Genomic DNA, 27,475 nt, shown 5'->3' with positions numbered 1-27,475 from the left:
TCGAGAACACAAACAGCTTTATTATTTGTAATAAGAGACATACAGTGTGAATCTAATACAGTGTGTGCCTTGTAAGCACATGAGTGTGAATGGGTTTATCAATGTCCTGCAGGTTTGGTCCAGGCATTCTTACAGTGACAGGTTGTACTTTTTCTCTAGCCAACCTAAATCACTGCTGCAGATCCCTGAATGTGCACTAATTTATAATTCTCTAAACTCCAAGTCCATTTCTTTCTCGATTTGTCTCTTCTACGGTCTTCAGTTCAGCAATTTCTAAAGAACTTCAGGCCCTTTCCAATCAGTCAACCCTGGGTACAACAGCACAAGCTAATCTGATCTTGCAGTTTTTTAAAAAGTTATTGTGAAATTACTGACAAACACAAAATGGAGGAAAACAAACATGAAAAAAAAAAAAAAGTCAAAAGATGCTATACAATAAGTACACACAGCACCATAAGAAACTCAAAAGTTCCACACAATAGCTGAAGGATTTGTTCTTTGTAACACTGGCAGTTCTTCTACTGTGCAGCCAACTTCCTTATGTTGATGATCAGCCGTTTGCTGTATTCTCGATGGTCAACCGGCTTGGCGTCCACCACTGTCACTTTGATGCGAGACTCATCCTATTCAAGACAAAACAAAAGGTATTAGCATCCATCTCCCCGAATTTCCCAATTCATCCCTATCCTAGAGCAATTTTAAGGTCTCCTATGGAAACAAATGTTTTCTGTTTGAATATAAACTGTTCCTATTTTTAAGCCCAAATCAGTATTCTGAGTTATATTCATGAAACAAGTAGAAACAAGGAATGAACCTGCACAAGCTAAGAATAACCTGTAAACAGACTACAATCACAATTTTGGAATAATCATGAGTATTTTCTAATGCCGCATGTGGAAACTCCACAACATTAGTTTAAAAAAAATAAAAACTTTTAGCCACAACTGCAGGCATTAAACATCTTTAAATGTGATATTGCCTCAGAGACAAAGGGCAGATTAAATGTAAATCTGCCATACATTAATAAGCTTTAATAAAATCATTCCCATTAAGACCCACAGGAAGCAAAAGCAATCAAATGAAACTGCAAAAGCAGCATTTTGAAGATTCTGTTGTTTTGCCATTGCAGAACTAGGTCTAGCACAATCTTTAAAGCCGAATTCAGATGATGGGCAAAAGACACCAATTTTCCACCAAATTGTAGCTCTCTTGTAGTAGTCATTTGCAGATTTAATCTTCCTTCTGACGGCTTGATGGCATCAAACCTAACGAACCAAATACACTTCAGCTTCAAACCAATGAAGGCATATTTTTTTAGAGATGAGTCCTGGACATACCTTCCTAGAACCCACACAGTCATTCCTATGCAAATCCACATTAGTTAGCTTGAAATAGTTTGACAATGCTGTTCTATTCTATAACATATTCAAAAAGCCTCCACAAAAATAAAAAATAAATGTCACAAACAGCCTGTAGATATTTTAACAGATAGAGCAGCAATGAGAAAGATGACCAGCAATCTAATAGCAAACAAATTAGTGCATACTATTTAATGACCGTGAAACAATACAGCTTTCTATTAATTTCAACTTATTGCAACTTGCATTTGTCTCAATTACAATAAGATCATCTGCAGAAAAACAAAATTTCAAATTGGAATAAAAAGGAAAAAGATTTGTTAGCTTCAATCTGGATTAAGAGGAAGCACACACCTGGGATTCACAACTTGTGTACACACAAATCTCTTCTGAAATTTGGGTAATTCTAAATAATAATAATAATAATAAAAGTAATTATCAAAACATGTTCCAATTATGTGCATTTCTGCATACATTTATTCTAAAGGGTTCCCAATAGCTTTGGTCAATGAATTTCCAAATAAAATATTAAAAATAATAAATTATAAAAAACAAATATTAATCATCCATACCACATTTCCAGCTAATGAAGAGAGCTAAAATACCCATTACTTTTAGGATTTATATATATATATATATATATTAGTATTTATTTAATGATGACTTTATAAAACAAAACGGCCTCCATTCAGTCTGATCTTTCTAAAAGATAGGTTACATTTGGTCAACTGAACCAAACTGAGTAGTTTACTCCTAACTTGTACTCTTCATGTACATACCTAGAGAAAATCCTAACCCTGTTAACATTCATATTTTCATAAACCCCAAGTTAATGGTGGCCTTCACGAGTGCTGACTGTGGCCTTGTATTCGGATTTCATTACCTGAACATGTAATTTATCGATCTCCAGCAACGTTACGGGTGGGAATTCAGATACTGATACAGCATTTTAGATACTAACATTCTAATTTCCCTTCAGAATAATAAATCACATTACCAGAGACTGACTGCAGCCCCACTATATGCCTAACTCACTTAAAGAAACAAGCTAGCCAATTTAAAGCTATAATTGTATGTAGCTAATATGAAATGGAGTCAAATTTAAGTTGATTTGAATTTTGAGATGTAACATGAATCTCAATTCTGATAATTAGAAAAAAAGTTAATAGAAGAAAATGCTAAAATGTTGTTCTCTGCATTAGGTTTGTAAGCAAGTGCGTTTGAGGAAGCCATATGGAGTAGGTGTTGTTCTTTGCTTCAGGTTCACAGAAACAACCCAAACATCCTCAATATTCACAGTTAATCTATCAACATTGTTCTCACACAGCTCTCATGTAGCACGTCATGCGGAGAAAGAACAAGGAGCAGAGCAATTTTCATCAGCAGTACTGTGATGGACGGGGTGGCAGAGATGCCGCGTCAATTTCCATAAACCTCAAATCACATCAAACGGTGCAAAAACACTGTGATATACACATTATGTTCAACTTCGAAAAAGATTCCTTCATCCCTGTTTTGTATGCAATTTCTGCAAAATATTTTGGCTTAGAAAGTACAATGAGTGGGGGAGATATACAGCAAGGGTATTCAACATTTGTCCACTTGGGTGGATAGAGATGGAGCAGTTTGTTACAGTATAAAACATGTTGCATTTTACACCTAGCCTTTAATAATGAGCATATATTTATGTACATTTCTGTTTGAAAGTTTTAAAAGAAGTCTATTATGCTCATCAAGGCATTGTTTTGAATTAGAATTTCTATATTAAAATCTAATTCATTCCTATCATGGCAGAGCTGAATTTTCAGATTTTCAGCAGTCTTTCGTGTGACAAGATCCGTCAGAAATCATTCTAATATGATGATTTTCTGCTTAAAAAATAAATTTTATATATATATATATATATATATATATATATATATATATTTTTTTTTAGGATTCTCAATAGAAATGTAAAAAAGAAGTGTTTATTTAAAACAGAAACAATTTGTAACATTAAAGCATTTACTGCCACTTTTGATCAATTTAATGCATGCTTTCTGAATAAAAGTATTAATTTCTAAAACAAGAAACATCTTATTGACGCCAAACTTAATTTTAAATGTAATGCATACATTTCAAATACATAAAAAAAAATCACTGACGTACAAATTTATATTTTCATTTTACTTAATATATTTTAATGTGTGAGGGACAATGAAATATTCTTCATTTTCTTAAATGCAACAATTTTACATAAAAAGTTAGTATGAAATTCATCTGTAGTTGTCATACACCCTGCTGTACCTCCATAGCCCACATGTGGAAGGTCCATGATATTTCTTATTTTAAACTTACATTGTAGGTCTCCAGCTTCACTCGGTTCCGGAAGACAAAAGTATTGAAGTTTGCATGCTGAAAGACCTCATCAAATGCAGCTTCGTTCTGTAAAAGCAAGGCAAGACAATAATGTTAGAGGATTACAAACAACACATTGTAAAATAACACTGTCTCTTAATATTAAATCACTTTATGAGAGATTTAATCAACCTCTTAGAGTAAGACCTTGTTAAATATCCTTGGGCTTAAAAGCCTTTTTCATACACGTGTCACAAAAAAAAAAAACCTCAAATTCACACACAATGTGCTACTTCTCAGAGCATCTCTGTAATATGCTGGCCAATACTCGAGGCCACACTTTCATGTACCACATGGATGGAAAACTTATAAAAATGAGAGTGAGAAGCAGGCAGGATAAAGAAACTCACTGAGTCCTTGAGTTGGCCAAGATAACCTGCATTTTGGCCCAGGAGGGTCTCTGCACTGTCCTGAAAGCAAGTCACCCATTGGTTGTCTCCAAAATCAGCAATGTTGGCCTGCCGTAATGAAAGGACAATTAATAAATAGCACAAAACAATTTCAGTCCTAGCTGGCCAGAAGTCATGTCCAACGAACAAAGGCCAGGCTGAATCGACAAATTTGGTGGTGAAGATCTGAAAAATTAGAAGCCATGTACATGAGATCCAGAGTTAAAGACATCAATTTCTGTCCTGGAATTTGCATGCAGCTTCTAAAAATAGGGGGCAATCAACAAAATGTCTGAGCTGACGAATAGAAGGTGGCCTCCAATGAACAATACATTTAGAACAGGAAAACAACAACTCTGGTTGCTAATTCATTTTTAGAAATAACTATAGTTAACTATTACTATAAGAGCAGAAAGGGGATGGCATAGATACTTATTTTAGGACAACCAGAGAATACTGACTGGAGGAGGTAAAGATGTTATATTAGAAGAGGCATGGGAGCCAAGGGCAAGTCCCTTACCGAGAGCATGAGACGGTATTTGAAGTCGGGGAACTCTTTGTCGCATTTCTCACAGCGGTACATGCCGTTCTGCTGGTCCACCACCTTCTTGTTGCAGTCTTTACTGGAACAGGCCTGATACAAGCAGTTCTCTTTACGGATATAGACTATGGTGGCGATGCAAGAGAAATAATCAGCCTGGGAAGAGAAGACCATTGACATTGCTTAAAAATAAAACACTATACGAGTGGAAAAGGTGACAGTACTGTTTCTGCAACACAAAGCTGATTCTAATAAACACATTAGAAATTTATTTCCATTTTGCACTATAGTAAAGACAGTTGGTATGTACAAATTTTTGATTTGTATTGCACATTCTAACTACCAATTCTATAGTAAAAAATACCTAATGTTATTTGTTATGTGGCAGATGCAGAACTTAACATGATATATATAAAAACTAAATGAAACCTGCCTGCCCGGCCTGTATTCAATTAATGAATACGCAAAACCAGAGATTTGCATAAACATTAAAAGGCTTCTGAACTGGGCTGAATGCAGAAGTGAAACGGCAGCCATAGAGCACCTGGAGGGGAGGTCAAAGGCTCTGTGCTAAATGTATGCAGAAGAGACAATGGGAGGACAGGAAGTGCACAGCCACTGGGGCTGGAGATGAAAAGGAAGACAGCGATACAAATAATTATTTTGTGCATTTGCCACTTCCTGCAAAGACAGTACACTCAGGTATCTCAATTAATTTTCTGAGAGCTTTATAGGCACATACACCATGTTTTTGTTGTTAGAATCATAAGATGTGTCAGATAAAGTATTATCTTACAATAAAATAACCGCATAAAGAGTTTGTTTGCATTTGTAAAATATCCTATATTTTTATGTTTAATTACATTGATCAAGCTCTACCATTCAGCCCTGTTATAGGGCTGGACAATAATTCAATATCAATATTTATCGCAATATATTTTTTTTTAATTAACAGTGATATGATTTTTAAACACATTTCTGATATTTCCATATACATTATCCAGTGTTACCCATGCATTAATTTATTTGTGGCATTTGACTTTAAATAAACATGAGCACTGCATGTTTCAAAATCAAAACACATCGCGGGTGTTTTTAAATAAAAGCATCTCATAAGAGAAAGATTTATCTGATTAAGAAGCGTTCATGAGTGGAGCTGATTTGATTACAGCCGTTACCAGTAAAAAACGCTAGTTTTATCAGTCTAAAAGAGCCTGTTGGCAGAGAATCAGCTTGCAATTTCAAAAAGCCCGTCTACAGCAACGTTTTTGTTGTTGCTCAATTATTTTATTGATTTATTTTTTCTGCAACACTTTTCATACTCTTTATACTGGCTAAAGTACTTTTGTTTCAATACATAAGAAAAATCAGTCTACACTACCAGTCAAAAGTTTGGAATAGTAAGAATTTTAATGCTTTTTATTTATTTTAAGAATTCTCTTCTGCTCACCAAGCCTGCATTTTTTTGATCCAAAGTACAGCAAAAACAGTACATTTTTACAATATTTTTACTATTTAAAATGTAATAAATTCCTAAGATCAAATCAGAATTTTCAGCTTTATTACTCCAGTCTTCAGTGTCACATTATCCAGAAATCATTCTAATATGCCGATTTGCTGATTATCAATATTTAAAACAGTTGACAATCTTTGATGAATAGAAAGATCCAAAGATCAGCATTTATCTGAAATAAAAAGCTTTTGTAACATTATACAACATTCCATTCAAACATGGAGTCAGTATGATTTAAGAAATTATAGAATTTAATACTTTTTAGCAAGGATGCTTTAAATTTATCAATTTATAATGTTACAAATGATTTCCAGAGATCGGGTTGTCGGGGGTCTCGCCTTCGACTGTCTCTCGATCCCCCCGACGACCCGATCTCTGGACACGGAATCTGGCTTTAGGGACGTGGAATGTCACCTCTTTGGCGGGGAAGAAGCATGAGCTTGTGCGGGAGGTCAAGAGGTACCGACTAGATATAGTCGGGCTCACCTCAACGCACAGCTTGGGCTCTGGAACCACACTTCATGAGAGAGGCTGGACTCTCTAACACTCTGGAGTTGCCCATGGTGAGAGGCGGAGGGCTGGAGTTGGTTTGCTTATAGCCCCCCAGCTCAGCCGCCATGTGTTGGAGTTCACCCCGGTGAACGAGAGGGTCGCTCCCCTGTGCCTTCGAGTCGGGGATAGGTCTCTCACTGTCGTTTGTGCCTACGGGCCGAACGGCAGTGCGGACTACCCGGCCCGCTTGGAGTCTCTGGGAGGGGTGCTGGAAAGTTCTCCGACTGGAGACTTTGTCGTTCTACGGGGGGACTTCAACGCTCACGTGGGCAGTGACAGTGACACCTGGAGGGGCGTGATTGGGAGGAACGGCCCCCCTGACCTGAACCAGAGCGGTGTTCTGTTATGGGAGAGATCTTCAACTCCCACCTCTGGCAGAGCTTCGACCGGATCCCGAGGGAGTCTGGAGATATTGAGTCCGAGTGGACCATGTTCTCCACCTCCATTGTCTCTGCGGCTGCTCGGAGCTGTGGCCGTAAGGTCTCCGGTGCCTGTCGAGGCAGCAATCCCCGAACCCGGTGGTGGACACCGGATATAAGGGATGCCATCAAGCTGAAGCAGGAGTCCTATCGGGCCTGGATGGCTTGTGGGACTCCGGAGGCAGCTGACAGGTACCGGCAGGCCAAGCGGACTGCAGTCCGGGTAGTCGTGGAGGCAAAAAAAGGCCTGGGAGGAGTTCAGTGAGGCCATGGAGAAAGACTATTGGCCTCGAAGAGATTCTGGCAAACTGTTCGATGCCTCAGGAGGGGGAAGCAGTGCAGTGGGGGTTGTTACCATCTTTTGATTATTTTAACAAAAGCAACAATATAATAATTGTAATACTAATTCTATTATACTATATATATATATAAGTTTAAAGATATTAATATTAATTAGGTGAGTGTGAGAAGATGATTTAACAGTGATTTTACATTTCTTGTTTGTATGGAACCTGAATACAAATAAAAGGTGAACATTAATTTATTTGTGCTGTTATTTTCACTCTAAAATATTATATGGTTTATATGAGGTGTCAGACATGGCAAATTTGTTTTTCATTAGTCTGTATGCCCAGACATCTGTTGTGGGCGTTCTTGGCAATATTGAGGAGGCTTTTCTTTAAATAGTGTTCATATCGATATATCGGAAATAAATCGTATTTACTGGAAATAAGAAATATATTGTGATATAAATGTTGGCCAAATCGTCCAGCCCTACCCTGTTATCAAAGTTATTGCAAGCAAAAAGGTCAACCAAGCATTTCTTTAATTTAATGGAAATGCTTTTATCAACTACAAACCAACATTTGGTCCTAAACATTCCAAAACCTTCTGATTGTTTTCTTAAAATCAATATTTGTGCCAGTGTTGTGAATTTTACCTTATAAAGTTTATTTTGGAATTTTTGTTTATTGCTACAAACAAATGGGTTTTGAAATGGATTTAAACAGGTAACAGGGTTGGAAATTCTTATACAATGAATAGAAAACAAAACATGCAATTTCAGGTCCTATTCTGTAGCCTTTTGTGGAAAATACCTCATCTAGAAGAACCTAAATAAGGTTAAACAAAATCTCGAAGAGTCAGCTAAGGGCACCTTATTGTTTTCCGCACATCACACATCAAGAAAGATGATGGAGGACAGACACAGGGCATTGTGCATTACAGGGTAAAAAAGGGGTCAGTGGCTGGACATCAGCATGACTCTGCTCTGGAGAAACATTAAACCAAATCTTTCCTACACAAACACTCATGGAAGCCACGTTTACACGGGTTACATCGGTGTTGACAAAAGCACTAAGATGAGATTCTTCAGCACTGACCTACAGTAGGAATAAGAAACTTACACTCCTCAGAAAATCAGGGCTTGATTCACATTTATGCTGTAAAATTGACTCTTCAATGAAATGCAAAAAAAGGGCACTTTGCCTTTCAGAGGACCGAGAATTCGACAGTGGATTTATCATCTCTCTTTGGACCATAATCTATACAGGAAATGGGATACAAAAACAACAACAAATGGCAAAAAAAAAATTCTCAACTGTTTACTTTAACTTAAGACATAACTGACAGTTTTTTCGAACATACTATCCAAGACGGGTATTTTCACATATTTTTTATGTATTTGTCGGTACAAGAGCAAAAACAGACAAATTCGGTGTTTAAGTGTTTTGAGACGCCTCTCTCTGCGCGAGCCCTGAATACCAGAACACCGCAGTGCTGAAGTGGGCTCTTACACATCCTTTTCTGTTTGTTTAAACAACTGCGATTTGTATTTGTTCGTTCAGGTACAGGAGGAAGTTCGAGGAGAACTTCGCAAGCGAGAGGTCGGTTCAGTGTCGCTGTCTGTGAGACACGACTCTCTCTCCGCGTGTGCACCGAGCACAGCACGCGAGTAACCAGCTACTCAGTTCAGCTTTTCCGCGTCTTGTGTTTGAATGCTTTAAATTCTTTTGAATGGTTACATTTGCAAGTGGCAAGGCTTAACACGTGAAAATGATACGCTTTCATGACGACACGCAGCAGCGTTCTGTCAACTGTCCTGAGCGTCTTTTTAGACTGGCCTCAGCCAGAAGGTTTAATCGACTATTAAAGGCGGGATATTTTTTCCTATTGAAAGAACGATCATAGCTCACTATCAGCAGTTATTTTATCTATGTTCGTAACATTTCTTACATATTATTGCTCTGTGAAAGAGAAAATAAAGATTAAAGGTAAACAGTACCAGTACGAGTGATTGCGTGTGTGAATTAGTCATACCGTCTTTATATTATTGTGAAGCTGTGGGTTGTAAATAGCCTAGTTCCTTCTAAAGTAGAAAATTAGGCTATTATAAGTTTTGAGATTCTAAGATACTTTAGTGATAAATCACAGGACAGCGCTGACAACTGCGTTCCTCTGTGCGCGCAATCTTCACAGTTATGAGTGTTCATGCCACAATGCAGCTGCGCGAACATGGTAGCTAGATATAATAATACACATCCGATCGTCTAATCGCTTTAACGTCCAAACCATAAAACAAATACAACTGACAAAGTTTAGTGAAGACTCAAGGCTCACCGCTCGCGCACCATCACTACGTGTTGAACCAGCGTTCACCTCCTTGTTTTGCTTTTATTTATTTTATTATTTTTAGAATCATGTGGCTACACACACTTTTAAGGGGGAAGTATTAACAGAAAATAACCGAAATAAGCATAATATTGCATACAGAATATAACGAAATAAGCATACAGAGCATAATATTGTTTCTAGCTGCTGGGCAATATGGCTGACAATTTTATTTGTTTATACAAAATAAAGCAGCAGTTTGGGAAGTCAGAGTAAAGTCATTTATTTAGTTCCATAAGCATAGACAGGAAAAAAAAATCAGATGTTAAAGTGCCCCTATTATTCCTTTTCCAATATTGTCTTTCATGCAGTGTATAATGTAGCTTATATGTGAAGTAGTGGTCGGGCACTCAGTATTCTGGGAAGTTTGTGTTGGCAAACGAGAAAGTATTACAATGTTTGCCTTTCCATCTCCACATCCATATCAGACAGAACTGTTAATGACAACAACGAACAAAGAGTGTGAGCACTGTGCGCGCTCAGGCGCTGCCGCTCTCAGCGCTGTCAAAATAAAAGTCCCGCCTCGAACACATCAGCCAAGCAGAAAAACTTATATCGGCCAATGCCGATATTTGAAAAATGCTGTCATAAGCGGAAGCTGTTCCAGTGGATGACACAAGAGCGTTGCATGATTAGTGATGAACGTGAAATTGAAACAAAACAAAACTCTTTATAGAGCACAAAACAAGTGTTCCTGTAGCTCAATTGGTAGAGCATTGCGCTATCAAGCGCATGGTTGATACTCGATCGCTGATGTTTGAATAGAGAAACATAGGCTATGGCCATTTGGAATTACTATTGGGGAATTTCACTGATATGTTTACCAGTTTCCATATAGACAGAGAAAATGCAAAAGTCTTTGGTATTCATTTATATATATTTATATATAAGAAATAGCTATGTGCTTCAGCAACTAGCTCCCCATTTAAGAGGGTTTTTAGTGTCAGTAGGAAGTTTCATGCCACAGAGCTTCTCTTAAAACCACAGACAGTTGACAGACTTGTGTTCTTAGCTTAAAAACTTGTTAAAAAAATTAAAATAAAATACTTATCCTAGTTGCATAGTTTAAATTGTGAATTGCTTGCACTAAAAAGTTGACAGAAGGCACTTTCTGTAACTGTAACTTAATTTGCACTGCTTCAGTTACATATAGGCCTACATGTATTCATTTAATAAAAAGCAGTAAGTGATCTCTTGGTCTAGATTTTTTAACTGCTTAAATTAGCTGTTTAATCTAAATAGTTTTTTTTTTTTTTTTAATGGGCAAAAGAAAATCATGTTTTATTTTTTATTATTTAAATGCAAATGCAAACATAGAGATAAATATCGAATATCGTAAAACTTTTGACAATATCGAGATATAATTTTTTTTTGTTTATCGCCCAGCCCTATACTGAACTATGTTTATACCATTGTTTGATGCAACTGCATGCTATATTTTATATGAAAAATAAATGGCGACCGTCAAAGCCCTAGCTGTAGTATTGCAATAGTCATCTATAATTGCCAATTAATATAAAATAATCTCTGGTACTTATCAACTACTAAAACAGTGGTATCATGACAAAACTACTCCCACATATATGACAGAAAAACCAAAAATAGGCAGCAGACAAGGTAAGATTTATTATGTATCTTATCTGTAGTATAATCTCTTAATTATTAAACTTAATAAATGGAGTCCTGGTAATCTCCATTCTCTATCTCCAGTGCTGAATGTGAATAATGCTTAAGCACACACCTTGGGAAGATGGGAAGGGCATTGCAATGCATGATAAATGAGCAGAGAGAAAAGTAACAGTGTAGCTAAATGACTGCATCGGTCTCTTGTTTCAGAACATGGTGTCATGCAGGACTGACGGAATACAACTTACCAGATGAACAGACAATGAGACACCCTAATAAAGTGATGATCCACAAGACAAGGGATTTCTAAAAAAAGGGTCATAATTATGGCTTAATCGTTTCATTTTCTTTTAGCTTTCTTTTTTTTGCACTGAAACGAGCCATTTTTATACGCCCATTTTCCACCCTCTCTGTGACCCTTGAAATTAAACAGGCTGTTCATTGCTGCAGTTTTGCTATGCACATTTGTTTGCTATATACTACATTATAACTATTAATGTGTAAATGTGAACAGTCAAGTGTTGTAGGTTTCTGACGTAAGAATTCTAACTATTTTAGAATGAGCCAATCAAAAACTTATTTTTAGACCAGAAAAACTTTCGTCAATCACAAGATCCCTTTAAAAATATTTATTTATAAAATGCAAATTTGAGATAGAAACTTAATTTTATGAAAGTAATATATAAAAGTTAATAAAATAAATGCAATTGTTTGGAAATGTATTCTAATGTATTCTTCACAGAGAAAAAAAAATGAGTCAAATCTTAATGTGTGGCGACATACTTTGTCTCCATGTCCTAAGTGCTCATTCTTGACTTCCGCAAGTGTCTTCCAGTTTGTGTTTCCACCACCGCCGCCAGGTCCTCTTAACTCAGTCATCGACTGGCCATCTATAGCATGTCCTTCCTTATCATACCTGTAAAAAACAAGACAAAAAAAAATGCTGTAAATTATATTAAAAAAAAATAAAAATTCAGTCAGACATATGTTCATCTCTAAATACAAAGCAATAACTCATCTGTTCAGGCAGATAAGAAGCGGATATCTTAACTATATCTACAGAGACAGAGAGATCAGCTTTAGCTAGGGAAAAACAGCAGCGGCAGCCACAGAGATGCTGGGGGCTACTTGTGAAACAAATCAACAGTGTAGGAATGGTTCAGGAAGATGGGGTCAGGGCTGCATTGGTGAAATCAGAAACACATTTCCACTCATGCTCCGGATTGGCTGGAAAGATGAGGTTGGAGAGAATAGAAAACTAAGCTCACTCAGGATGAAGCAGTGTGTCTGAGGAATCAATACAGCATTATAATCTAGAGACCACAGGCCTGGTTAACAGAGGGAGTAGGATGGTTTGGATCAGTAAATACAAGGGTTCAGGGCTTGTTCTGGGAGGCACGACTAATTGAAAATATCCACGTAAATAGACAAGCGAGTGGCCCTGGCTGCTTGTGCTGTGTTTGCCAACTGAAAAATGTGTTGAATTCTAAAGCATGGTATCTTACCTTAATTTTCAGCTTCTTTATATGACCGCACTTATGTACTTCCCAGAATAATTCCCCAAATACAGCGCTAGTCATGTGTTGCAAAAAGGATCAGCCAACTTCTGACAAATTAAATATAAAATATATTAAATATAATTAATTTTTTTTGTCCCCGGTGTTTTCAGCACACTTCAATGAAAAGTGGATATTGAGAAAAGGCAAGCATATTCATACAACTGATGTTAACTGATACTACGCTGGAATAAAACATGAAACTAATTGTGAATCTTGCGAATGAGTCATAAAAACTAAACAATACAGCAGAATAAAACAAACGCTTCACACGGCCAAGACCTGATTGTGTGCGGTAATTGGCAGACTGAGCCTGAATATATGGATAATGGGCGGTGCCATCAAGGCAGAATGAACACCGGAGGAGCAAACTGGAAATGGCATGTGCTTTAGAGCAGTGGAGTGATAGTCTGGCGTTCAGTGCAGCATGTCTGAACTGAGCTGAGCAGACAACAAGTGGAAAGCAGCAAGATTGATCACTGAACGGACTTGTCACATGTCAGAGGACATGAAATACTCGTGACAGGAATTGTAAGAGAGGACAGGAATTGTAAGAGAGACAAGAAAATTAAGAATCTATGAAGGAATGCCATCAACAAGTCTTGGTTGAGAGCCATTTCTCAACGGCTTGGAAAAATTGTGATATTTTATGATTTTTCAGCTCGTTTCTCACATATTGCTACTGTATGGCATCAGAACACTTAGAATGTAAACACTCCAGTCATACGGACTACTTTAATGGAACTTGGCAGCATAAATCCTCTTTGCTATTTGGAAAAGTTTCGAAGAAAATAACACTGGGGTGGAATGATATGGGGTTGAGTAAACAATACCATTTTCATTTTTGGATCAACAATTCTTTTGACCTGGAAACAGCATGGCAGCATATATTCTCTTGAAGCTCATTGTACAGTACAATGTTCCCAGAGGACTTTGCTCATGTGCAAGCCAAGCAGAGAACCCCAAAAACGTATTTAAACAAAACAGAAACTGAAACTAGTGAGCCTTTCTTAAGATCTCTAATAGGATTTGGTGGAGGCAGGAGAGTTTCCACTGCCTCTGAGAAGTCTGTCGAAAATGAGCCAGTCAAAGTAATTGGCAACCTATGAGTAAGAGTGCATCAGTGAATGAGAATGAATGATAATGAACAGGGTGAGAGTGGCAGAGGGAGGAGGTGTGACTGATAGTGTAGTATGAAGTCCACACTGCAGTAGGAGCAGACCAACAGTGGTCCTAGTCTCTGATGCCATCTACTGGACAAAAGATGCCTTGCATCAAAATGCTGACATAACCATATTCTAATATAATTAAGGGTTAGTCTATATAAATTATGGAAGCTTTGGCCAAATATGTACACTGACTGCCACACTAAAACCAACAGAGGTGACAAAGAGCAACTGCTTGCCAATTAAACATTTAAGAGCTAAGCATTGAAAGAACAATACATATTCAAATACCTACAACTTCCCAGGCTCAGACATTACAAATGTAAAATGCCGATATATCATAAAAATAAAAAATGTCCAAAAAATTTATCCATTGGTAATATCTATTACACAAGATAATACAGTCAGAACCATGTCTTATTCCTGGATTATTATTATAGTGAGAACAACTCTCTACACTGAGCTCTGGAGCGTGAGAAAAAGATCCTCAATCAATGTGATTAAGAGTGAGTGAGTGAGTGAGTGACGTGAGTGACGTGAGTGACGTGAGTGACGTGAGTGACGTGAGTGACGTGAGTGACGTGAGTGACGTGAGTGACGTGAGTGACGTGAGTGACGTGAGTGACGTGACATTCAGCCAAGTATGGTGACCCATACTCAGAATTCGTGCTCTGCATTTAACCCATCCAAAGTGCATACACAGTGAACACACACCCGGAATGAATGAACACACAAGTAAATTGACTTTAAATGGCAGACATAATGTGTATACCCCAAAATGAGGACCAGACTTCAGAATCCCACTGAGCCTACAGCTTAACAGAACAAAAATGGGCACCATTCTTTATTTTTTACAACCTGTTTGTTCACACATTTTACTCAAAGCATTTCCAAGTAATACAGGATATGCAACTGAATAAAATTCAAGGGGGAAAAAAAGCAAAAACTGTTTTTCAAGTGCTTAGTGCATCTTTCTAGCACCTTTTTAACCAATGGTGGCAGAAAAATGACTATAACAGCTGTAAAATAAAGTTACAACTTTAAGAGGTCTCTGAAGTAGAAAACTGGCACAATGTGTCAAGTGGCTGAATGAGTCCTCATGCTGCAGACCTCAACAACACCTCCAGGTTCAAAATAGCATTTACTGCAGCTCTACTAATTGAAGGGCACCTATCGATTCTACAGTGGCCCGCTGGACCTTTAGAAAGCTGGCCAAGAGGCCATACACTGTGCGTTGGCCCATGATTTGAAAGCTCATTACCTCTGGTTCTCCAAGTGAAAAGAGTACAGACGTGAGCCCAGAGACTAAGCAGCTGAACTTACCTATGACTGGATCAGCAAAACTGAAGTTCTGAAACATCGCTGACAAAGAGCATTTTTAGGCCCTCAAAATGCTAGGAAATACAAGCCCAAGCCCAACGCACAGCCATGCATAGAAACCAGAAGCTTCGAGCTGGCACTCTGGGATTTTAAGGAAAGCTGCTGTGAGATCACTACCTCACCCCACTGTGTTCAGTCACATTCCACTACCCTCATTATGTAAATGAAGCCTTCAGAACCCCCCAAAATAATTAGACTCAAACTTGCAGACTAGAGGCTGAAATGAAACGGAGGCTGTAATCGCTTGTCAAACTGTGCAAAAAAAGAAGTGGCAGAAAATAAAGTTAAATTCAACTCTGCAGCCCTGTTATGCACCGCTTTCATCTTATTTCCCTTCAAGGCTGGGGGTCTGTGTGATACTGGGAGGTAAATAAATGGAGCACACGGAGAGGAATTGATTGAAACCTGCAGGGAGAATGAAGAGAGACACTCATGGATTGCTTCAGCCAGGTAGGCTATTAAGCCCGGAACACACCTACCCAATGGTCATTTTTGTTCGTTGGCCGACTAAGTTTTCTCAGTGTTAACCACACCAAGTTGGCTCTCATAGGCTTTTTTTAGGCCGATTCGACATGTTAACTGGGCGGAGTTAATTGGTCAGTCGGGCCATCTGATTATTCTGATTGGCTGTTCAACTGGTGAACCAGTGCACGAGAAAAAAAAAACAACACGGATGTGCTACTTGGCTGTCAGGCATCGAGCGTCGGCTTAGTGTCAGGGCAACTTAAGAATCAGATGTTGTATCAGCGGCACCACAAAGGATACATTTTTTGTATATTTACGCTTTGATTTGAAAGAAAACAGCGCAACCTTGTGGCGTGGCTGACTCAGAAGAGCATATGCTGCCTGCATTCAGCTCATAATCTCCAAAATGGTGCTACAGTGATGTGGAGAGAAACAGAGGAGAGGAATTGTTGATTAAAGTCGTTATTTAGTAGACAGTAAAAAGCCTACTGGTTTTCATCCAAAAATATCTTAAATTGTGTTCCGAAGACAAACAAAGCTTTTACGGGTTAGGAATGACATGGGGTTAAGTGATTAATGACAAAATTGTAATTTTGGGGTGGAGTATCCCTTTATCAGTGTGGCACTATAACAAACAGGGTTAAATGAGGTTTAAAGCTGAATATCACTTCATGAATAGCACACAGACCATTTAAAGGGATAGTTCATTCAAATTAAATTGGTCATTTACTCATCCTCATTACATTCCAATTAAACCTCTATTGATTTTATTCTATTTTGAAGAATGTTGGGGTTGAAAACTGTAGTGAAAACTGTGGGTGTGGTCATGTCACTTCATATGCCTCTTTCACACAGTAATACCAGTAAATTGCCGTAAAATTACCGGAACGACTTTACCGGTAAATTCAAAAAGGCGCTGTTCACACAGTCAACGACATTCCGTCCTTTTTCCGGAAAAGCACCATTCACACATCCATTCCAAAATACCGGTAAATTCTGTGACGTCATTAACCTCTAAACATCTGCGCTTGTATTTTTAAACATGGAGGGTAATACGTGTTCAGTATTTCTGTTGATGGTTTCATTTTTGTTTCAAACTTTAGTATTCATGCAACTGCTTTTGTTATGGAGACATCGTAATAGACGACTGGTTTAAATAATTATACTCACCATTAATAAAACACCCGATGCTGTCGGGAGCTGACCAATTTAGTGAAAATCGGCTTGAAAGGATTAATAGCACAATGAAGTTGCGATTGTAAATTGCAGTCTGTAAGATGCGCGACATCGCAGAAAATGTGCGTTCACAAATGTAGACTATGCTGATGCAAATTCATATCAAATAGTCAGCGCAGATAAACAGTTCTGCGTTCAAATTGAGTTCAAAAGATGTCGCAAAGCACCAGAAAAAGTAATTACCATGAATGTGACAGAGGGAAATAGTAAAAAGATATTTTAATTATTTAATAATAAACTAGTGTTTTCTGAGTCTGTGTCCCAAGGATGAAGTTGTCTGACTCGTCATCTCCTCATTAGACGCGCCTTCTATAAGGATGATTGTATTGAGATTTTTTGTTGTTTGTTTTTATTATTTCGTTAAGTAGTAATTTAAAGCTTTCTATAGATATATTTATCATGTCTGTGAGGCATGTATTCGTTGAGTTTCGGTTTATTTTTGTAAGCTCTCCTGTTCAAGACGAGATGGCAGAAAGCATGTTTGTTTTCTTTATTTTATATTATGATCGCTCTGGCACCTATATGTCCCAAAAAAGCGTGCTTTATCTTGCACTCTCCGCACAAAATATTAGATATAGCACACATGTATCTGGATATAACGTTAAAACATTGTTACATGCTTGAACTGTTTTATATCTTTAGATTTTATTTTAGACCATTCGTGATGATTTGAGAAGGCTAAACTGATAGGCTATGTAAACTCTCTCTCTGTGCTTGCCGCTTTAAAAACAAAACTTATAGGCCTGTTTAATCAAAAGCTGCTCCAAAGATACAAAACTGAACTATTTTAATAGCTGAAACAGTAGTATAAGCTGTTTTGGGAGAATTGGGGAAAAAAGACGGGCTGAACATCCTCAAGTGAGTTGCGGGGCAAACCGAAAGTTGTGTTTCTCCCTATGTGTTTTTACCTATGTAAAAACTAAAATAAGTTGTAAAACTTAAAGTTATTATTATTATTATTTTATTGTGTTCGGCATGGTGGGCCGCATGTGATTTCATGATGTGCCGCGGGTTGAGATCCACTGGTTTAGAGCTACAGGATTTGTGGAGTAGCAGGATCCCCAAATAGATTGACAAAAGTCATAATAGGAACAAGAAATACTTCAACTACTACTTCGTTTGTGATGGTCATTTTTTTCAGATATTAAGACGCAATGTTTTCAGTTTATTGATGACCTGACTTTGTCCTGTGAATGCATTGCTCTCGGAGATAGTTAACAGTTATTTTATCATACGTTACTGCATCACTAACAGTTTCTCTCAGATGACGACAAATTTCTTCATCCGCCCGGATAAGGAGAAGCACTTTAATTTCACTGTCGCTTCAGTTGGATGACATTTATTTATTTTCTTAAACAGTGCGTGAATGCGTCACATTGCTATGATTGGCCCGGAGTAGACGTCTTACGTCACCGCGTTCTGAACTCGTACGTGCTCATACCGGTAATTTTCCTTCTGCGTTCACACACAGCAGAATTCCGGCAATTTACTGGTAATGTTACAACTTCTCATACCGGTAAATTGCCGGAACGAATTTACCGTTATTTTTGAAAAGATCCTGTTCACACATGATCTCTTTACGGCAATTTACCGGTAATTTTCCGGAAAAGTCTGTATGTGTGAAAGGCCTTACAGTGTAATACATATACACGCATCTTTTTTTAAACAACTATTAAACTGGGCATAAGTGGAATATATATTTTTTTATTTGCAAGTGGAACTGCTCCATAATTTTTTATTTATTTATGAATGTATAAAGTTTTAGTGGTACACTTCATTGTTCGTACTATTTTTTTAATGAAAAGAAAATTTAGTTAATGCAAAATTTGTGAACTGAGATGATTCCAGTTCATCAACCGTATTTACATAAAACTGAAAGTGTACAACGATTGTTGTTCACTCAAATCATAACAATCTGGTGATTATGCAATAACGTTGACGGGTCTATTCGAGATATTTTAAGATTTATAATTATAAATTTGGCAGTCCCAACAAACGCCTAAATTGGCAAGATAAAGCAGAGGAGAACATTAAAGGAGTCACAAGAGTTTTTCCAATTCCTTCAGTAGCCAATAAGGATCTATGAAGATTAAGACAGCTCCTGTGCTTGGAAAAACACAGGCAGCCATAATATACTTGGCGCTGCTGCCTTTTATGCAAGTATTTAGAACACCACCATCTCTCAACAAGGCATTCAGTGCCATTGTTTCCTCATATTCCTTGTTGCACATTCCCAGAGCAGAAATAAACATTCCTGTTCTCAAAGGAAAGGATTAGCCATGATTTGCATTCCTATATCAGCCTGAATGCAAAGCCCACCAGAGCACAGCTGATAGAGCTAATCTTGATATCAAAGGCATGAGCATGCTCACCCTCTCAGAGTTCTAGAGTGTGCATTTTAGTGTTTGCTCTCTGCTCGTCCCATTTCTCACAAGTGGAGAAATAAAAACAGAAGCGCATCAGAATGCATCCGTTTCATCTAGGACAAACACTTAACAACAGATGCAGCGTATTGTCTTTGAAACAGAGAGAAAAATCACTCACCATCCCCGCAGTTTGTATGCCTCAGGAATGTCAGGGTTGATCATGACCGTGCTGCTGTAGAGAGTGGAGAGAGAACGCCCACCAAAGTCAGACAATCTTGCTCCCTTAATGGCCAAGATAGGCTGCCCACTGCCATCAAACGTCTCTGCCTGGAGAGTGAGGGAAGGAAAAGAGAAATAGTTAAGCACCGAACAACTGCTCATACTCCTTCTACAGTCTGATAATTATCTTTAAAGCAGCAGTGCAAAGGATCCATAAGTATTTACCATCTAATTGGTTTTAAGCATTTGGTCTTTTATGGCACATCCTGTTTGGATTAGAATGGCTAACATGACAAATAGAAGCCGACATCTGGCAGCTGTAAATAATGGGAGAGGGAAGTTTCTCCAAATGCTTGACAAAAACAATCCGGTACAAAATCCGATTGTTTAGGGCTGGATGTCACTGTTTGCATGAGGATTATAATCAACTGAGATTACATTACCATCCAAATATCTATAAGTCTATAATTTATTTTTATGTTTTCTTTTTTTGAAGGAAACTAATACTTTTATTCAGCAAGTGTGCATTAAATTGACTAAAAGTGACAGTAGAGACATTTATGTCACAAAAAATTTATTTGAAATAAGCACTGTTCTTTTGAACTTCCTATTCATCAAAGGAGAAATAAAAAGTACTGTTGTTCGGTTTAATATTTTTTATGGAAACAGCATTGATACTAAAAATTAATATTAAAAATGCTAAAAATGTTTCTTCAACACCAAATCTGTATATTAGAAGTGAAGGATGATTTCTAATGTGAAACATTAAAATCTTTAATGAGTCTTTATGCAACTTCACTGTCCACAGAAAAATAATAATCTTAAGCATTACATTTATCACAATATTAACTAATTTTACAAAATCATTTTATTTTGTACTACAAGGCACTGAATAATGTAAAATAAATAAAGATTGATCTGATCCGTTACGTACATCGTTACCCCACATGGTGAGCTGGATGACTTTGCCGGACATGTCCATCAGTTGGATGTTCCTCTTCGATACCTCACGACTGTTTTTGGTCGTGATGCGCGTCACATCCTCTGTGTTTTTACAAACTGCAATCACATCTGCAATCACACACGCCACGTGGGTTTACAACACTGCTTCTCCCCCCAATTTACCAACAGTAAATAGGTTTGGGATGACTATACCACTCATCCAAAATGTAATTCCACAACACCCTTCAATGCTCCATTACAGCGCACCATCTTAATCCTCTCATATCAGAAGCTGTTATAAATCATTCAGCTGCCATTAGGAGCATTTCACAAATCACTGCCAGCACCTGACTCAAATCTCGGATAAGAAATACGCCTGCTAGACCTCGGTGTTCTCCAACTGCCATTACCATAATTAGAGGCATGCTTATTGACTTCATTCTACCAGTGACAGTATCTTTCACCTTTAGTGCTGCTAGAACCCGATAGGGACACAAAGTCAATCTGCTCCACAGACCATTACTGTCATAAGCATTATTAATATTGCGTTCATCAACGCTATAATTACCACAACCTCTTGGGTCTCAACAAATTTGTTACAGAGAGCCATGCTGCTTTCTCCATCGCAGTTAATTATTAAAATACTGGTTATTGATGATGCCAATCGCACTGGCCCGGGTTAGATGCTCACCTACGATGGTGTCTTTCTCCCGGGACTCCAAGTCAGCAATGGAAACAAAGTCACACTGCACCTTGGGGACATCATGGCTGTCCTCACAAGGGATGATGCTTGTCTCGCCATTGAGAGTCATTTCATAATCATTCTTAAGTGAGGAGAATTGTTTGTTAGCAATCTTCAGGCTGCCTTTTGAGATGTAGTAGACCTGAGGACAACAAGAGGGATGAATCAAGTCATGTTAGCAACACAGATTATAACTTTATTGTTCTAATCAATTGTGTAGCCCTACTTCCACACCATATTAGATGAGAACATAACTAAAAAGAAAGTAGGCCTTACTTTTCCCTGCTCAATGATTGAGTAGAATTTGTCCACCTCGTGATTAAATCCAGTTGCTCTAATCTCCCCCTATAATAAATCAAAATAAAGATGTTATTGCATTTTAACACTCTTACAAGCTTCTAATCTGATCACTGATGATGAATGCTTACGCTTTCATCCACAAGCTCCATGGAGAAGAGCTTCCCATCCCCTTTGGAGTTACTCCATGTGCGGATGGCACTCTTATTGGTGACTCTGGCTCTTACAGTCCATCTGAAGAAAACAACACTCTTATGAATTATGCCCAACACAATATGTTACGTGATATGCAACGGTCAATAGGATTGAAAATAAAAATGTGAGATTTAGACTGACTTTGACTGGTATGGATTGAGACTGGAAATGGGCACAACTTTAGAGCTGCCTCCAGGAGTGCTGGGGGCAGCCATGGGCTTTTTCCCGAAGCTCTGAGCAGAAGGTCTGTTCACTGAACCTAATAAGAGAAGAAGACAAAACCACACGTCACTGCAAAGAACTACAGAAATAATCACAGACACCAAGAGCACAATTTTAAAATAATTAGTTTCGGTTTCATACTTTATAGATATACACTTATTTGTAAATGCTACTGCTTTTAATGTTAGCTTTTGATATAAAGTTTTATCCTTATTAAAGCCTTATTAAAGTCGCAGGACCAGCCAAACTATGAAACAAAAGTGCGACTTATAGTCAGGAAAATACGGTATTTAGGCTAAGCATCAACATTCACAAACCACTGTCCGTAATCATTACTTTATAAGTTGGAAATAGGAGGTTTCCGATAGCACAGGAAGAGAGCAGAGTTGAATGCATTGTTTTGTTAACTTTGTGGTTTATTGTTTTGAGTCCTATGGGACGCAGTAACACACGTCCCTCTCACAATATATTGCTTTACACATCTATCGCTTTTGCTACTCAGAAATATTCATGCAATCCTGCAGCATGTATCAGAAGATCTGTGCTCCAGTGCAGTTAGCGCTCACGCTCACTGATCTATATATAACTGAACCGCGCTCTTGCCCACCTCTTCCTACTGAGCCAGGGACTGATAAATGGAGCGATCACATTAGTCAAATGAATCAGGCTTTGGGAGTCAAACGCACTCCGGTATGGTTAAGATTCCCTAGTGTGATTTTATATAAAATATTTTCTATTAATCGTTAATGTCCTCCAGTGACAAATGGCTTGTTTTATATTTTATTTAATTACATTAACGTTATAAATTGAGATTTAGGCTACAATCAATATTTTAACTGCTACTATGTAAAAGGAATACTGCTGTAAAAAGCACCTTATTTGTTTAAAGTGTTTGCAAACCAAATATTGTTACAGTTTTTGTTCATATAGCAGTGGGCCTACTTTTAAATGGAAAAAAGTGCACAATACACTACTTTTGAATACATTATTAGTTGTGCATGATGCAATTAATCACAGAAAATAATGCGATTAATCCAGATTTTTTTTAATGTATCGTTGCCAAGCATCAATAATTTCTATCAGTAATTAACAACTCCCTTTGCATTGAATTGAGTTTCGTAACTTTGCAGATGTTGTTTATGCTCAAAAAGCAACATTACACACTAAAGTTAAAAAAAGTGAAATCATAATCAAGGACCCCTTTAATATTCATTTTAATATTAATACCTGCCTAAAAAAGCAAAACTGGGAGTGATAAAAATATTATAGAAAATATATAAATGCACAATATTTCAGAGGATATGATTATCTACTGACATTCATTAGGACATGAACAGCAACTAAAGGGATGCTGTGTACCAGCAATATGATTCCTACCTTTTCTACTGTTGTTCTACTTCATACTGTTTCTATAACCCAGCATATGAATAGTTTAAAACATTTCTGATAGACGGTGGAAAGAGTAAAGTGAAAAAAAAGTAGTTTGGATAAATTAGTAGTTCATTCATAGGTTCACCCAAAAACGTTGATCAGTTGTTCGTTTTTAAATCAGTTACCATAGTTACGAACAGTTTATCATTTAAGGCTTATTGCCTTAATTTTTTTTTTCTGAACTTTAATAAATCAGCACTTTTCAAGGAACTATGAGTATCTTGAAAATGGTCAGATCTTCAACTGATATATTTTAATTTATTAATCACGTAATGTTTATAATCTAAAATACAATCAATTCAGAACTTCAAAACCCAGCCACTGCATTAAAGCTCAGGAACACATTAATATAACTAATTTATATACATATTTGAGGGGTTTTATATACAAACATCTATACTAAAAACTGAACACATTTTTGTGTTTTTCCTTACCATCATTTCCATTCTGAGGCTGTAATGGACGCACAGTTGGAGCCGGAGCTGTACTCTGTTGTTGCTTTGACTGGCCTACAACACACAAATTAAGACATTGCAGGAAAATGATTCATTTCATCACCTTAATCCCCTCTAGACAAGGTGACTGACATAAGAGAACCTCAAAGCTAAACTAAATTTAAAATGTTTTAATATGAGCATAAATAATATAAGTTTTGACATAAGTTTTTCAAAATTTGACATGTCAGATGTACTCTCACCCTCCACATAAGGAGTTGGGTCTCCAATTTTTCCTGCCATCTGGTCAGCAGACTTGATCACCTCCATATCCAGTATAACTATCACACGTCTGTGTACATCAAACATAAAAGCTTGATAAGATGCATTAATAAACAAAGTTATTGTTCAAAATTTTGATGTCAGTAAGATCTTTTTTTTTTTTTTAATTCAGCAAGTTTGGACTGATGAAAAGCGACAGTAAAGACATTTATTAATTAACAAAAGTTTTCTATTTCACCTAAACACTGTTCTTTCAAACGTTCTGTTCTTTCAAACTTTCAAAGGATCATGAAAAAAAAAAAGCATCAAGGTTTCCACAAAAATATTAAGCAGCTGTCTTCAACTTTGATAATATGAAATGTTTCTTGAGAACCAAATCATAATACTAGAAATATTTCGGTAAGATCATGGGTCAAAAATTATTTTAAATTGCATATTATTTTATAATAATAATGATTAATGTATTTTTTATTTAAATAAATGCAAACTTGTATAAGAGGCTTCTTACAAAATCTTTTTATTTTTATAAAAGTATATATACTGCAATGATCCTATTAATAACAACTGGAGACAAATGCTTACCGTCCATCTTTGAGAATATTAGTGACGCTTCTTTTCAGCATACACACACAGTTAGTGGCCAACTGTCCTTGCTCAGCCATGGGATTGAGCTGTGTGGAGAGCATGAATGCTGGATGCAAGGAGAAAACAGACAAAAACGATTAAAGAATATATGGTGTCAGGCTATTTGCATTTTTATAGAATAGCTGAGGTTTGAATCCCAATGATGAGACAACATTATATCTTAATGGCTAATGAACAAGCATCACTCACTCCTAACTTTAAATAACTCCTTGTCCAAATTATCCCAATACTGGCTTTAAAACACATAAGCACCTAACAAGCACATTTATGTGTACCTAAAAAAAAATGCAGAAAAATATATGGCTTTGGATCTTATGGCCATCCAAACATAAAGCTCCACATGTGAACTCAAGTAACAAAATAACATCCTGGACATGGAAATTCCAATCGATTTAAAGGACAGATATCAAAGTAAATTTACAGAACTTACAGGACATAGTGTGCAGCCCGTCACTCATCATGACACGGAAACGAGACAGGCCATTTCCCCCATCAATCTTGCGAATGTTCTGGAAAAAATATGCAACAAATTAAAGTTGACTGACTAGCATGAAAAAAATTGGTCTGATGCTTTAACCAAACAAAGAAACTAAAGTGTAAGCAAACGAAATATGAACTAATTACTAACAAAAGTTACTGATATGAACAAAGAAAAAAGAGAAACAAAACTGATACACCTAAAGTTTCCCTTTAGGCCTTTTGAAATGTTACAATTAATGGCTTGCAAACATAAATGTAACATTTACATTTCGTTTGTCTCAGAAATATCAAAATCTGAATACTGCATTAATGCAATGCATAACTGCAATATCTGCATTGACCACCATCCCTTTAATTTAAATGTAGAAACAAAATAATTTGATTAACTTGTAAACAGTGTGCAAGAAATATGACAGTTACCACACACTGCAGAACAGGGTTGTTGACTTCAGTTCCTTTGGTCAGGGACTGAAAAGAAAAAGTGCACAGTCACTTAAAGGGATAGTTCACCCAAAAATGAAAATTATGTCATTAATAACTCACTCTCATGTCGTTCCAAACCAGTAAGACCTCCATTTATCTTCGGAACACAGTTTAAGATATTTTAGATTTAGTCCGAGAGCTCTCAGTCCCTCCATTGAAACAGTCCCTCTCTCAGTCCCTCTAATAAAAACATCAAAGTAGTCCATGTGACATCAGAGGGTCAGTTAGAATTTTTTGAAGCATCGAAAATACATTTTGGTCCAAAAATAGCAAAAACTACGACTTTATTCAGCATTGTCTTCTCTTCCGTGTCTGTTGTAAGACAGTTCAAAACAAAGCAGTTTGTCATATCCGGTTCGCAAACGAATCATTCGCTGCAACCGGATCTTTTTGAACCAGTTCACCAAATCAAACTGAATCGTTTTAAACTGTTCGCGTCTCCAATAAGCATTAATCCACAAATGACTTAAGCTGTTAACTTGTTTAATGTGGCTTAAACTCCCTCTGAGTTCAAACAAACAAATATCCCGGAGTAATTCATGTACTCAAACTGACCCTCTGATGTCACATGGACTACTTTGATGATGTTTTTCTTACATTTCTGGACATGGACAGTATACTGTACACACAGCTTCAATGGAGGGACTGAGAGCTCTCGGACTAAATCTAAAATATCTTAAACTGTGTTCCAAAAATAAACGGAGGTCTTACGAGTTTGGAACAACATGAGGGTACGTTATTAAATGACATACTTTTGCAAATTGGGCGAACTAACCCTTTAAAAACAAGAAAACTTTCAAGCATTACCATAGAAATCAGATCAACCTTAGCAAATTGAATTCAGATGTCTGGCCTTATTTCACCTACATTCAAAACTCGGGGAAGAAAAACAAAGTCCACTTTCCATGTAAAGTAACTCTGACATTCTTATGATCTGCTTAAATAATAATGATATATTATCTTAATATTTCAATATTTAATTAAAAATGGGTAACGTTGACGTTAATTCATGCAACTTTACTTATACAATGAGTTTACACTGAGCGGACAAATTAAACGATCGTTGCATTTATGTTGTAATGTGTTGGCACATAACATTTTATTCATTCCATTTAACCTCGTCACATTTAAAACATGCAACCATTGTGAAAATAACTTCAGGAAACATGGAAGTCAACGATAACGACTTGATTTGATATTGTTGTACTGTTATAGTGCAAAACCGCAGGATATAAACTTGCTGGCTAACGCGCTTAAGTTAGCGAGCTTATGTTTGCAAAGGATGTAATAACTCTGCTGCCTTATTCTTACCTCAATTGCCCCCTCTGATAATCGAACAGTCATATTTTCACAAAAAATATTGCGAACCGAAGATTAATCCTTGTAAAGACAATAAACAACGACAGCCGCTGGTGTTCAGCACTCTCCAGTCTCCTCCCGCCAACTCAGTCCAAACGCGCGAAAGGGTA

The 27,475-nt window shown here is 37.1% G+C and overlaps 1 protein-coding gene across 1 annotated transcript; it reads right to left on the bottom strand.

Annotated features, from left to right (window-relative positions):
• On the bottom strand, positions 1-27,475 carry LOC132123617 (replication protein A 70 kDa DNA-binding subunit). Its single transcript, XM_059534383.1, has 17 exons — positions 27,318-27,475; positions 25,944-25,991; positions 25,474-25,552; positions 24,981-25,089; positions 24,380-24,468; positions 24,117-24,191; positions 22,171-22,288; positions 21,966-22,068; positions 21,814-21,882; positions 21,487-21,679; positions 20,788-20,924; positions 19,813-19,961; positions 12,249-12,381; positions 4,665-4,841; positions 4,106-4,213; positions 3,696-3,782; positions 1-623 (listed from the first exon to the last, which is right to left on the bottom strand). Exons 1-17 carry the CDS (start codon positions 27,348-27,350, stop codon positions 519-521), a joined length of 1,812 nt encoding a protein of 603 aa, XP_059390366.1. The 5' UTR covers positions 27,351-27,475; the 3' UTR covers positions 1-518.

This window comes from Carassius carassius, chromosome 41, assembly GCF_963082965.1.
Source record: "Carassius carassius chromosome 41, fCarCar2.1, whole genome shotgun sequence".
In the NCBI taxonomy this organism is placed as follows: domain Eukaryota; kingdom Metazoa; phylum Chordata; class Actinopteri; order Cypriniformes; family Cyprinidae; genus Carassius; species Carassius carassius.
The sequence above is the reverse complement of the archived record's forward strand: the minus strand, read 5'-3'. Positions and strand labels throughout refer to the sequence as shown.